We start from the raw sequence: 14,707 nt of genomic DNA, 5'->3' as shown, positions 1-14,707 counted from the left end.
CTCAAGAGTTTGAATGATTAGTTTGCTAGATTTCAATCCAGTTTCTGTGCCCAGTCGTGCTTCAGACAATGTGTCATGGAATTGTGTCTTTGATGTTCTTTTGCTTAGTGTTTAAAAAAAGATTTTTTTTTTTCTCTCTAAATCACAGCCTCTCTCTTTTCACTTTTTGTCTCTCACAGGATGATGAAGGACAAACTGCACTACACTATGGTAAGAATAGTCTTATGCTAGAGCAATCAAAATATTAAAATACATAAAGGAATAGTTCACCCAAAAATGAAAATTTTGACATTATGTACGCACTTTAAGTTGTTCCAAACCAGTATGATTTTCTTTCTTCCATGGAACACAAAAGGAGATGTTTGGCTGAACTTTAGGCTCAGTCACCATTCACTTTCATTGCATCCATACAATGACAGGGAATCGTGACTGTCTAACACCTCCTTTGTTGAGATGGACATACAGTTTCCAGCTTGTAATTCTGAATTTGAAAAAGACATGACTGGTTTTTATTTGTTGGAAGCTCGTAATTATGGTAATTCTGACATTACGTTAATGCAACAATGCTCTCTATTCTTATTTTTATAAGAAAATACTTACAGTTTCAATGTGAGTCAACTCTGTTAACATGCTGTGTCTTCTACTTCATTAGATGAATTGTATTATGTAATTCCCAAAATTCAATCATAAAAGCTTGGAGGAACTATGATTGAATGTGTCATGTAGACATTAACTCACTCATACTCAAATCAAATCAATGAAATCACCCATGCTCGCACAGACATGTACCTTCTTTTTGGGCTGGGTAAAAATATAGATTTTCAGAATAATTGTGAACTTCATTTGAACCATTCCGATAACGATTCTTAAAAACCCAAGATCAATCTTTTACTTTTCTTTATTGTATGGTGGTGAACACTGCATGTTGAGAATAACTTTGTTTTGACTCATTATGTGTAATATGTGTCAAAAGATGAGATCCACGTAAGCCATTTGATAATGAATAATGTCTCCTTTAATACCCTGTCTGTACTTTACAGTTAGTTTTTGATCAAGAACAACATAAAATAGAAAAAATCACAGCAAAAAGTGCAGTGAAATACATTTTTTTCTGGTGAAAAAAACCCCCAAAAACCTAAACATCCTTAAAACTAGGGAAAAAATAAATACTAGAGAAGCAGAATGACAAGATATTAAGTATTATTTTCAGAGAAATTTAGCAAAAGTGAGTGGGGTTTATGCTTAAAACAAGAAACTGTTTGCCAATGTGGTAATTAAACTTATTTGCCCTTTTAATCAAGTTTTTTCTTACCCCATTTGCAAATATTTTTCTTGTTATAAGCATAAATATTATTTTGTTAGATTTCTTTGAAAACAAGACAAAATATCTTATGTCATTTTGCTTCAAGTAAATTTATCCTGCTTTAAGAATGTTTTCCTGGAAAACTAGCTAAAAATACTCAATAAGAAAATTATCTTTTGCAATGTTTAATTCTGAACACACATAGCAGGGATGCATGAAAGAAGCCATTCAACTCCACTCTTGTTAATGTGCTCTAAACCAAAACACTTCTTTGAGACACTCACTAAACTGCCACTATTCTTAAAGAGACAGTACCGTTTTATCACTTGTTCTTTATATCAATGTAAATACTTGTAAATAGTACAAGTTATGCATGTAAACACACACACATATATATATATATATATATATATATATATTGTTTACATGCATGCATTACTAGTATTTACATATATATACTGCATATATAAACTGTACTGTGCAAAAGTCTTAGGCACATAAGATGCGTCACAAAAACATTTGTCTTAAGATGGTTATTTATATTTTCAGCTTTAGTGTGTCAATAGGAAATATACATTTTAGACTCTCAAACATTTCTTTTGCAAATAGAATAGAATAGAAAAGAAGAACAGGGAGCCCTGCAACAGATGGCATGGTCCCCACTGAATATGGAGTCAGTCTGGGATTACAAGAAGAGACAGAAGCAATTGAGACAGCCGAAATAGATAGAAGAACTGTGGCAAATTCTCCAAGAAGCTTGGAACATCCTATCTGCCAACAACCAAGAAAAACTGTATCCAGGTGTACATAGGAGAATTGGGGCTGTTTTGAAGGCAAAGGTGGCCACACCAAATATTGATTTAGCTTTTATTATGTTTACTGGACTTTGTATGATGTTAATTGATAAATGATAAACTATATATGGCATTATTTGTGAAGACATCCTCACTATGCAACATTTTTCCCAAGTGCCTAAAACTTTTGCACAGTACTGTGTATACATATATATATATATATATATATATATATATAATAGAGCTGCATGATTAATCGTTAAAAGATCACGATCTTGATTCAGACACCCACACAATCTCGTTTCTAAATGACAACGATTCTGCAATGTATATTAACATTCCAGTGGCATGCATTTGTAAGGTGGTCAAATTTCAATTTGAAATTCACTTCAAGACTGGATTTTAAATGTTGATAAACTTTATATGGCATTTACAAAACACAGCGCTCCTGCATGAGATGCTGAATAAACTAAAACACAACGGCCAAAGATGTTTGTCCAGCACAGTGCTTTACAAACTGCAGGGTGCAGCCATGATTAGCTAGGAGTGTGACATAATCTCTGTTCAGTTCAGTAATAGCCACCTATGCTACAAAAATACCGGCATTATCAAGATCTGACTAAATCGCTAGCCTTGAGCTGTCTGATTACAGCCAGCTGCTTTCAAACGCTCACATGCACTTGTGTCTTGTGATGAATGCAGCGCTCCCGTATGAGACTCTGCACTGTTTTTAATAAAAAATACCCCTCTTTAGGTGATATTATTGTAAACACAGCTGTTAATGAATTACCAGTTTAAACAGACGGGATTAAATCTACACTGTTTTGACAAGATATTAAAGCAAACACAGCCGTTAATGTATAAGCAGACGGGAAAAATTGCGATCTCTAAACGTATATATGCTGCATGCTGTCTGTTAAAGGCATTCAGGTATTCTTACTGCATCAAATCAGTATTAATGTAGATCTGTCACACAGTAAAGAGTGTTAAATATTTAAGTACTTTCATTTGCTTTAAATTACCTTTTTTAATGTTTTTATATTATAATTTTTTTAATGTTTAATTACTACTGTTGCTAAAAAATTTAAAACACTGTTTACTCTGTTCTCTATTTAATTACTGGTTCTTGAATAATTACTTTACAAGCTTGAAGCAAGTTTTACAAGATAAACACTGAAGGCCTCATTGTTTTATTTTAAATTGTTAATATTTATTTTAACAGTGTTTTATTGCATATTTGCTAACAACTGCAATACCAAGTTAACATAGACTTGTTAATTAAGCTTTTTTCTGCACGTTTTGCTTTTTACTTAGCATGTGAGAAACAGGTTAAATAATTTTTTTATTTATTATGCAGTTTTTTTAACAGGATTATTATTATTTAATTTTATTGTATTTTTTTTTTTTTTTTTTTTTTTGCAATAATCACAAGGTGCTGTTTGGTTTATAATGTATATCGTGCAGCTCTAATATATGTACAGTATATATATATATATCTATATATATGTAACTTCACCCACATGATAATACTTGCGTTTGCTGCTTCAAAGGAAATGTTAACCTGCTTTGATTGTTTTTGGTTGACTTTAATGTGAGATTTTATAATTTGAAGATCTTTGCATTGTGCTGTATGTATTATAAGTATTTTATATATATATATATATATGTGTGTGTGTGTGTGTGTGTGTGTGTATATACACACACACACACACACACACATATATATATATATATATATATATATATATATATATATATATATATATATATATATATATACAGTATATATGTATATACAGAATGTATATATATATATATATATATATATATATATGTGTGTGTGTGTGTGTGTGTGTATATATATACACACACACACACACACACATATATATATATATATATATATAAAATACTTATAATACATATAGCACAATACAAAGATCTTCAAATTATAAAATCTCACATTAAAGTCAACCAAAAATAAACAAAGCAGGTTAACATTTCCTTTGAAGCAGCAAACGCAAGTATTATCATGTGGGTGAAGTTACACTGCTACGATAAAATAGCCTCTTCCGAGTGCATTGATTTTTAAATGGTTTAAAATCAAATGGCATTGAACTTGTCTAATTATTGCATGTAAATATGCACACCAGAGCATTAGGGAAAAAAACACTGTCTTACCATTTATAAAGTGCTAAAACTTTGCTTGTTGAAAAATAACCTGGAATTATGTTTAATGGTGTAACAGTCACATGAATTCACTTTTTGCAACCTGAACTTCTTTAGGGCGCAGCACAACGAATGAAACACAGTGCAGGTGTTTTGAGATTAATTTATAAAATGTAAAGTCCTTTTTAACTTTACTTAAAAAGGTAAAGTTAAATGTGACGATCCTGTGTGAGACACTGAAAGAAAAAACAATGAGATTCAGCTCAACAGTCAAAGACATCTGTCCAGCGCGTTAACAGTAATAGAAAAACAGCACAGACGCATACAAAAGCATGTTTGAACAGCCCCAAACTCGCCCTATACTTGAAAAACTGAGCCAAAACCATCCGGTTTGTCAGAACTCGTCCAGTTCGTGTTGGATTTAAGTCCTTTTTTGCACGTGTAGAATAACCGAATAGTGATTTTGGTATTCGAATAGTGGCGCATCGAACGGTTATCCGTATGTCGACTATCCATGCACATCCCTAATATAGACATGAATCAGGATCGAATCGAGAGCTTGTGAATCGAATCGGGGAAATCTGTATCAATACCCAGCCCTACCTTCTTTACTGTTATGTGATGTATGTATTTATACGATCCTGTAATGTAATTTCGTCATTATTCCCTGACCGTTACAATTTGTATGTCTCAGTATTACAAGAGGAAGTTGTTTGTGTGTGAGCATGGTTGCATTTATCCACACAGCCACGTGTTTGTGTATGGATGTGTGGATGTTGCGTGTGGTAGTAAATAGGAGCTGTAATAATCACCAGTCGTCCCAGAGGAAATCAACAGTGTTCCTCTATCATGTGACCCTACACATGGGCAGCCTCCATGTCCTCTGAGCCCCTGCTCTGTGTGTGTGTTTACCATCTGTCCTCGAGTTTGACGCGTGGCAGGGTAGACGCCTGAACAAGAGTATCTCTTGGAGGGGTTGAAAAAAATGATGGGGGGATGGGATATAAAAAAATTACTAATAAACATAAGCGATGAACTCAGGGAGACGAATAGCACAGAATGAAAATTCATTTCCACCTCTCCCTGTGTGGGGCCATGCAGCTGACACATGATTAATTGAGGGGTTTATTGCACGCTGTAAATTGTTCTTCTCCTCTATGGCTCCCCAGAGGCGTGAGGGGCTTTACGGCCCAAGGACTCGCACACGTGCCGAAAATAAAATGCAGTAACAAAAAAATGGACAAGACTAGTAAAATTGGAATGTTGTATTTTTTGCTTTCTACTTAAGAGGTGCCAGGTTTGCATTTGCTTTTCTTGCTATTGCGGTGCTTTGCCATAGTTAAGCACTATGAACTCTTTTCACAGTTTGATAATATTTAATTTGGCAGGTTAAATCTAATGACCTGGCAACCATCCACAACACCATCATGGTGCGCATAGGCAACCCTTACAAAAAAGAACTGTGGCAGTACCATGAAAGAGTAGTGATATCAGATGGTAATGCCATAATATTCAGGGTTGGGAGGGTTACTTTTGAAATGTATTCCACTACAGATTACAGAATACATGCTGTAAAATGTAATTCTAAATACTTTGGATTACTTCTTCAGCACTGGTAGATTTTTTTCACTTGTTTGGACTATAAAAACTCTGCCAGTACAGTAAGACAAAATACACGTTAAAAATACATTCTCTGAAAACCTAATTATCTTGTGCAGTGTTGTTTCTAAAACAAGATAAATCAAACTGATCTTGTTTTAAGGATTTTTAGATATTTTTACAGGAAAACAACAAAAAAATGATTATCAAGAATATGATTTTTGCCCTAATATCAGAGATCTTACTAGAAAAAAGTAATTATGATCCAACTTCAACGTGAATTTTCTTGATAAAAAAATATGATCGTGCCTGGTAACATGCATGTAAAATGGCTGGAAATAGCATTTTAGCTTAGCATAAAGCTGACAATTTACACAAGGTTTATTTTTATTTCTTCTGCTCCAAACTTACTTCAAACTTACTTCTTTGTCTGCTCGTATGAACGTAACACATCATAAGAATGTTTCACCGCTGTTCAAATGCACTTTGGATCGCATCATTTATATGTATAAATGTTTTCCATCTGAAAGGACTAAATATTAAATGAAACAAATGACAATAAAATGCAAAGTAATCTCTTCAGTAATAAAAATACTTTTTGAATGTAACTGTATTCTAATTACCAATTATATAAATTGTAACTGTAGTGGTATACAGTTACTAATATTTTGTATTTTAAATATGTAATCCCGTTACATGTATTCCATTACTCCCCAACCCTGATAATATTGAAATTCATGTACCATTGTATTTACATAAAACATCAAGGTACCAAAAATACCATGGGTCCAGTGTTGGAGAAGATATTTTGAAACTGTTGCATCTCAAGCTAAAATTACTTAATGTAGTTAAACTACAGTAAAGCTACTCTTTAAAAAAAAAGTAGTTAGCTACACTCAGTGGCGGATATAGGCATGGGCGACATGGGCAGTTGCCCAGGGTGGCATCTTGTGTAAGGTCAACAACTTTGGGGTCATTCTCATTTACAGTCACCACCCCCAACCCCCCTGTCAACAACTTTGGGGACGTGATGAAGCGGGTTTTGCCCAGGGCGCCATACAAGCTAGAACCGCTACTGGCTACACTACAGGTTACTTGCAAACAGCAGCTAACTTCAGTTGAAGAAGAAAATATTTTTAATATATAGCAATCAGATGATATTATTTAATTCTGTAATCAGAGGTTCTTATTGCAGAATTAAATAGTATCATCTGATAGTTATTGGGTGAAAATAAAGGTGCACTTAGTAAGTTTTTGCTAATCAAAAAAGTTTTACACAAAGTCATGAATAGCATTGTAACAAAGTTCATGATGGGGTGCAAGGAGGAAGCGGGAGATGGCGAATTCAACTCAAATGGTATTTATTTTATAACACAAAATTTGATTTTCAGCACTTCACATATGCGAGTGCAATATCTGGCTGAAGTCGTTGACCATCAATCACTCTCACTTGGTTGAAGGTGTGCCTAAGAGTCTCGTCTTGCGTCTGCTACAGAGGGAAATCCCCGGCGGGGAATCCTCTAAGGGCTGGGGAAGCCAAGACTCCCCCCCACCCCCTTACATCATTCTGACGCAGAGCTGACATAGACGGCTCCGGCTCCGCCTCCCCAGCCAGCGCATCTCAAATCCCACACCGAGACGCTATGTTACAGGACCCATCTGCACAAATTTCCCTTAATAAAGTGGAAAGTGCTGGCCAATTCATGCCCAAAATTAGCAGATGGGTGAGGCGGGAACTAACTGCAGCCTCGACATTATGCTTTTGTCCCCGAAATTGAATCGTCACAGTCACTACAGGACAGTCATGGATATCCCCATGCACACACCTTACCTTCACCTTGTGACTAGCACCCAAAGTCTCATCTTGAACCAGGCATTGATGGATGGATGTTTAGTTGCAACCCAAATCCACCAAGTCCTGGTATGTACCCTCTTAATACTCACGTGTATGCAGTACGTCCCAGCTCAGTTGGGGGTGGTAACCAATGTCCCCACCTCCATCACCGGGCATTGTTCCCGGAAATGCCCGGGTCCCCACAGCTCCAACAGACCAGCCCAGGCTCTACACCCACGCCCATGGCAGCGGGTCAACCAACCTGGGAGTGAGAGCGGAGAGGGGTAAGTGAAACCGGCAGGTAGTGCAGTCCCTGGAGCTGAGGAGCTGGTTTGGGAGGGGGCACTCCCCGTTTCCGGGGAGGAGGAACAGGACAGAAAGAAGTGGAAGGAGGAGAGATAAGAGAGAGAGTGAAGGATCTCAGGGCTCGCCGGCTCCCAAATACGCCGCCATGTGGTCCTCTGCCAGCTGGATGGCCATTTCGAGCGAAGCAGGGTGGTGGCACTGGACCCACTCCCCCGTCCCTCTCGTAAGTCGAGCGATCAACTGATCCAGTACCACCAGGTCGATCACAGATCACAGCAGGCATCCCAGAGCTGCTGGGTAAAGGCAAACGGGTGGCCATGCTCTCCAATGATCAGTGAGCGGAAGCATTGGCGCTGCTGCTCGGGTGTCTGGCCATCCCATTGTAGGATGACTTTCCTCAAGTCGGCATAAACACCAGGAGGTCCTCCGTTGGTAACTGCTGCTCCCCGAGTTGGGCTTCCCCGAACAACAGTAGTATTAACCGGCCCACACATGGGGTACTTGGCCATCTGCTCGCCCCCGCCGTCTGCTCAAAGAGCTCCAGGAAGGCCTCCGGATCGTCTTGGGGGCCCATCTTGACCAGCGGAACATGGGGCGGGGTGGTCGCGGGCTTTGGGGTCGCGGCCACAGCACCCTCCTGGTGCAGCAAGCTCTGGAGCGCCTGCCAATCCTCCGCTTGGGCCTGGAGGAGCGCAATAAACTGCTGCTCCTGTTCGGTGCGCAGCTTGAGGAGGACCTGATTTTGTGTCTGGCGGATGCTTGCGAGGGTCTTGAAAATGTCCTCCAGAGGTGAGGCATCAATGCCAGCTTTCTTCCTCCCTTAATTACCGGGTTTTGGCACCAGTGTATCAAAGTTCATGATGGGGTGCAAGGAGGAAGCGGGAGATGGCTAATTCAAGTCAAACTGTATTTATTTTATAACACAAAATTTTATTTTCAGCACTTCACTCAATAATTACGCTTTTCAGCGTACACAGCTCAACACAGTCTCTGGGTGCGTGTAGTATCTCTTTCTCCCTCACTGGTGTCTGGCTCGCTCTTAAATACATCTCCAACTCTCACTGTAATGACAAACAGCTGTTAGAGACAATCATTACCAGGTGATGATCCTTACGTTCTCTTCTCCTGATCTCGCTCTCCATTCACAAGCCGGTGCTCAACCACGCCCCCACCACCACAAGCATTTTTTAGAAATATGTTGAAAATTATGTTTACTCAGATTAGATGAAGGCTTCAGTCATCACAGTAACCCATTAAAAGCCTAGAGGTGAGTTACCACCACTAATTATGACAATATGAATAACATGTTTTCTTTATATAGCGCTTTTAGCCAATGCTCAAACATAAAAATACATGTAAACAAATCAAGCAAACCAAACAATAAAACAACAAACACAATATACTTACTACAAACAACAACAGAGACTAAGTCAACAGCATAGTCCTGAGTGATGGTATGGTATTGATCAGCAGGAGTGTGATCCACCAGACAGTTCAAACAGAATGAGTGCAAGTGGAAAGATAAAATGGCCTTGTCACAGTGCTACGCACAAATAGCCGTAAACATTTGTTTAGATTAAATCCAAGAATGTCCATTATATGTATGTGTGTAGTATGAGATGGAAAAAACACAGACTAAATGTAACAAAACATATTCGGTGTGAAGCGGCAGCACTTAGTAAACAAACTCCCAGTATCCAGGACGATAGGTGTCAGTATAGATTCCAAAGCCACTACTGGGACCGATGGGACAAGTAAGAGCTAACTAAAAACTTACTCAGTGCACCTTTAAACAATTAGGGTCACAACATGAATTTGAGCATATTAATTTATACTAAAAATAAATGAATTAAATTTGACAACACCTATTTTTTATATTACTTGAAATGTTTTATACTTATTGAAATATAGCAATAAACAGCAGCAATTAACTAAACATTTCAGTTAAAAAAAGAAGGGACAGTCCCTTTTAAGGCTGCTCTTGGCTCAAATGAATAAGTGTACATTTATGTGAACTATTTAATTTACATTTACATGAACCGTCTGAACGAACCCACTCAATAAAATCAATTGGAGTTTCCAACACTAAATATAAGTGAGCTGTTTATTTTAACCAGTTCATTAAAATTGACATTTTCTAAAGAACTGATTCACTTTAATTATTTGGATTTCCCAGCACAACATTAGAGAGAGAGTACAGTTTAGGTAAGTGCATTTGATTACTTTGTCTCTACTGCTGCGTCTGCAATCCCAGCTATTATGGGACAGTTGGAAACCCTAGTTAGTAGCTTTGCTACTTTTAGTTAGTTACTTCCAACACAGTATTGTACTTCTTCTTTTGGCTGCTCCCATTAGGGGTCACTACAGCAGACCATCTGTGATCTGCATATTTGACATGGCACAAGTCCTGATGCAACCCCCAGTCTCTCACTCTCAGGCAATTTAGAGTCTCCAATTCAGTTAACCTGCATGTTCTTGGAAACCAAAGAACATGCAAACTCCACACATAAAGGCCCAGCTGAGCCAGGACTCAAACCTGGGACCTTCTTGCTGTGAGGTGACAGTGCTAACCACTGAGCCACCCCCAACATCTCCTTTCCCTTCTCTCTTGGTTGAGGGTATGAGGTTAAGAGCCTCGCTTGTCAATCAGTGTTTTCCTGCTGACATCAGGCACTCACCTAAGAAAAGAAATATGTAAAGCATTTCCCTCCTTTTTAAAAGAAGGCAGTAGTTGACAAATGTGTGAAAAAGCACTCAAGCTCAGAGGAATGTCCCTGCATCAGCGCGGCGGACAGGACTAACAGGGTTACAGAAGTGCTGCCCCTCCCTGGCCCTGCCGCCTCCTAATGGTGCACAAACTGCCAATGGGGCACAAACGCAAACCTGCTGCTCAACTGCAGGTGCAAGGCTACATCACTCAGCCTGCAGATTCACTCGTCATATGTACTGTAACAATTACTTTAAGTGTTGGGGTGAAAAAACAAGGCAGCTGGATTAAGTTCTTTTTAAGGTGTTTAGTGAAAATGATTGTCAAATATAGGTATTTCATATAAATAAGATGTTCTTTTTGAAGTCACAGATAAAGGCAACTGTAGTGATAGATTGATATTGGCTGATATTTAGTATTCTATGATTATAGGAATCATATATGGGTGGTTAAATGTGCCTGCTTGGCTAATAACAAGCATTGTGTCATTTCCAATCTTTACAGACTGCCTTGTCAATAGATGAACATTTGATGCATTTTTAAGTCTGATTTTGAGTAAATAAAATTAAATGTAAAAAAATGAATTTAATAAGTTTAATTTCAGCAATTTTATGGGTTCAGCCCATTTGCTATTAAACTGGATTATGCCATATATTTTGACATTATTTGCAGCCATCCATGCAACAGTTGTTGCTGTATACAGTGGCATTTTAGGGCCATTACCGTATTTCCAAAAAGAAGTCCAAGAAGATTTTTTCATAAAGTTGTCGTACTTAGTGTGCTTGAATTGAGGCAAGGATCTCTGGTCTTTTGAACAAATGTGTTAAAATGGTCAGTGTTACAAATTTGCTTATCTGATCTGTGACCTATGTAGCAGCATCTGAAATATTTCTAATTAATTTTACATCAGAACTTTTCTGTTTAAAACTTCAATATTCTAAAACTTTGTTTATTTCAAGGGTTAAATTGCATATCGTATTCCAGATTTTCAGTGTGGAATCCCACTGTATATTCTCCATTATTTAAAATTTGTTCTAAAAGAGTAAACACGTCTGTCTTCCTTTTTCTTTCCCTCTTTCTCTCATTTTCAAGCCTCAGCTTGCGAGTTTGCAGAAATTGTTGAGTTACTCCTGAAGGCCGGAGCTGACCCATCAATTAAAGATCAAGAAGGCTCCCTTCCAGAGGAGGTGACAGAGTCTAGCGCCATCTCCTCTCTTCTCTGTCAGTACACTGCTCCTAAAGGCTAAATCTGACTCTATCAATCCACAAACCCAATCCTAACCCAAATGCAGACCATTCAATAAAAAGTTTGTACATACTCATCCAAATGATATACTGTATACCTACTGTCAAATCAGCTATAGTTCCAGAACTGAACATAGTCAGCATTCTAGAACTATCATTGTGATTCTTCCATTTGGCTGTGGACCAGATTACTATGCTTTCAGACAACCTGTCCTCCCCCATCCCAGAGTGGTACATTCCAATGAATGTGTTAATGTTGATACTATTAAAGAAGTGGAATCTTATGCTGGCTCCCTCCTTTCTTTGTTACTCCTGTTTGGATTATTTATTTTATTTTTTCATTATTTAAATTATTAGAATTTTTTTTATGTAGCATGGCCATTTCTCAGTCTTTCAACTGCAATATATTCCAAACTTGACATGAAAAATGTAACAATAATGCTTCGAGATTATATGATATCTCTTTTGTAAAAGAATCTTTTGGCTCTTGCTCAAAGAAAAGGATTCTTTACAACATGCATTTGCTTCCTGAATCCATATACTATTTCTTAAAGGGTTAGTTCACCCAAAAATGAAACTTCTGTCATCATTTACTCAAAGCCGGTTTATACTTCTGTGACGAACCTACTCTGTAGGCCCCGCATAGTGGAGATGTTGTTCTCACGAACTCTCAACGTCCGTCAATTTGTCAATTTTTTCTCATTAAAACCCATTGTATGCCTTCAGAAGTTTCTTAAAAGACAGACTGGAATATTAATTAAAATGTTTCCTTCTGTGTTCCATATTAGACAGAGGTCCTTTGGATTTGGAACAACATGAGGGTGAATAAATAATAACAGAATTTTCATTTTTGGGTGAATTATTCCTTTAAAATGACACATTGAATAACAGGGCCAAGTGGAGGAATAGGAAACATCAGCCAGGATTTGGGCCTTTGGAGCTGCAGATCTCTGCCTGTCGCTTTAGATATTCCATGTACAGTATGGAATTATGGTATTGGTGTGTTTGTAAAGGCTGTTTGTCCCTTATTCCGGTAATTTCCATAAATCCGCCGGAACTGGGGGAGGGTCAGTGCCGCTGACTGCATCCTCTGTGGGCTTGTCTTCACGACAGTGACACTAAGCCCATTACGTTTCCATTATGTGCCTCAATTTTCCCCTGAGCTCTTCACTTTTGACATGGACTCCTCTGAAATCATGTCCCATATTGCTCAGCTTTCTTTACTTAACGTTTATGCGTTTTTACAAGTCGCCTCTCTGGATGTTTCCATAACACCATTAGAGCCAGATGGCGGAGGTTTGTTACTCTCTCTCTCTCTCTCTCTCTCTCTCTCTCTCTCTCTCTCTCTCTCTCTTTTTTTTTTTTTTTCCAGCTAAAAGGACTGGCATACTGGGCTGTGCTTAATGCAGTGCTTTACTCCCAAGTGCAGCCTGCTAAGAATTTGCCAGCCAGCAAAATTCTGAAAAATATCCCATTAATATATCTAAAAAAAAAAACCGTATCTGTTGTCATTAAAATATTGTGTTTGGTGCCCTATGCAGCAATAAACATGAGATCCATTCATAGACCAAGATCATTCTAAAACAGTAGGCCATTAACTTCTTTATTACATCAAATACAAATGAGAATACTCTGTACTGCACTTCAACAGTAATACTAATATGTGATAAACAGTTTGCCCTTGTTAAATGACCTGTTCTTTATTTGTATGGATCTTGAATTAAAGTGCCAAACAAGATGTCAATGAGCGGCATCGCACACAAGAGAAAAATCTCCTGTCTGTGCGCCGCAGATTAAATTTTGTCTGAATAAGTATTTGCATGTTAATTTATTCCTTCTCACCCAGGAGGCTGGTGAATCGTTGGCTTCAGGAAGTTTATAATAAAAGCTCACAGATCGATGATAATGGCATTTGCGCTTGTGTTTGTCATCTTTGCAAAGGCAACAGTGCAGGAATTTACTCAGATTTATATGTATACTAGGGCTGTAAGTGGCGTGTAAATTATCCCAACTGTCTTTGTTGCTGTTTATCTTTGTAAGACTGAACTATTAAAGGCTGTACATTAATGGCCACGGCAGCTCCAATCAATGGATGAGTGAAATCAGCTCGTTTGAGCTGTGTTTTTCTGCAAAGAGCGCCTGCTTTGCTAGTTAGGCCCTCTGGATTTTTCAGTTTATTCCATAAATACTGCTTTCATACCACAAAATCGATAAGTCGCCTTTGTCTTCCAGTAAAGCACAAGCTGAAAACACAATCTCACAATAATCATTCCAAATAATACGAATTAATTGTTTTTGTTAACAAATATTGGCTTCTTCATTGTGATTATTGGTCGTTTTACAACCGTTAGTGGTGTACTAAGAGTGATGGAATTTCCTGTAATAGCACTGGGATGCTTGACCGTTTGTATCATTTCACTTGTGTATGTTTGCTAGCTGAGTTGACAGCTGTTTATGTGCGTTGCTTGCCAATGGTTGATCCAGCTTTGACTTCTTTTGGAACTATTTTGTGTCAGAAATGTAGTTACTCAATTTATTATTATTATTTACTTAATAATAACTAATTATATAATGATTAGTAATATTAAGACATTTATAGAATATAAGCAATATCATACTCACAATGTCATTTTGCTCAATTATATTAAAGGGTTAGTTCACCCAAAAATTAATATTCTGCTGTCATTTGCTTGTGTTGTTCCAAACCCATTAGACTTTCATTCTTCCATGTTAAGAAGGTGTTAGGCAGA

The 14,707-nt window shown here is 37.6% G+C and overlaps 1 protein-coding gene across 1 annotated transcript in view; it reads left to right on the top strand.

Annotated features, from left to right (window-relative positions):
• Positions 1-12,241, top strand: part of LOC127424474 (acyl-CoA-binding domain-containing protein 6) — a 61,016-nt gene extending 48,775 nt beyond the window's left edge. The window contains exons 7-8 of the mRNA XM_051669740.1: positions 180-210; positions 11,805-12,241. Of these exons, the coding sequence (XP_051525700.1) occupies positions 180-210; positions 11,805-11,959 (186 nt within the window). The 3' untranslated portion in view covers positions 11,960-12,241. The remainder of the gene's footprint in view (positions 1-179; positions 211-11,804) is intronic.
• Positions 12,242-14,707: the final 2,466 nt, after the last annotated feature.

The sequence above is a fragment of the Myxocyprinus asiaticus genome, chromosome 33, assembly GCF_019703515.2.
Source record: "Myxocyprinus asiaticus isolate MX2 ecotype Aquarium Trade chromosome 33, UBuf_Myxa_2, whole genome shotgun sequence".
NCBI classification, from domain to species: domain Eukaryota; kingdom Metazoa; phylum Chordata; class Actinopteri; order Cypriniformes; family Catostomidae; genus Myxocyprinus; species Myxocyprinus asiaticus.
Note: the sequence above shows the minus strand (reverse complement) of the source record. Positions and strands in the feature narration are given on the sequence as shown.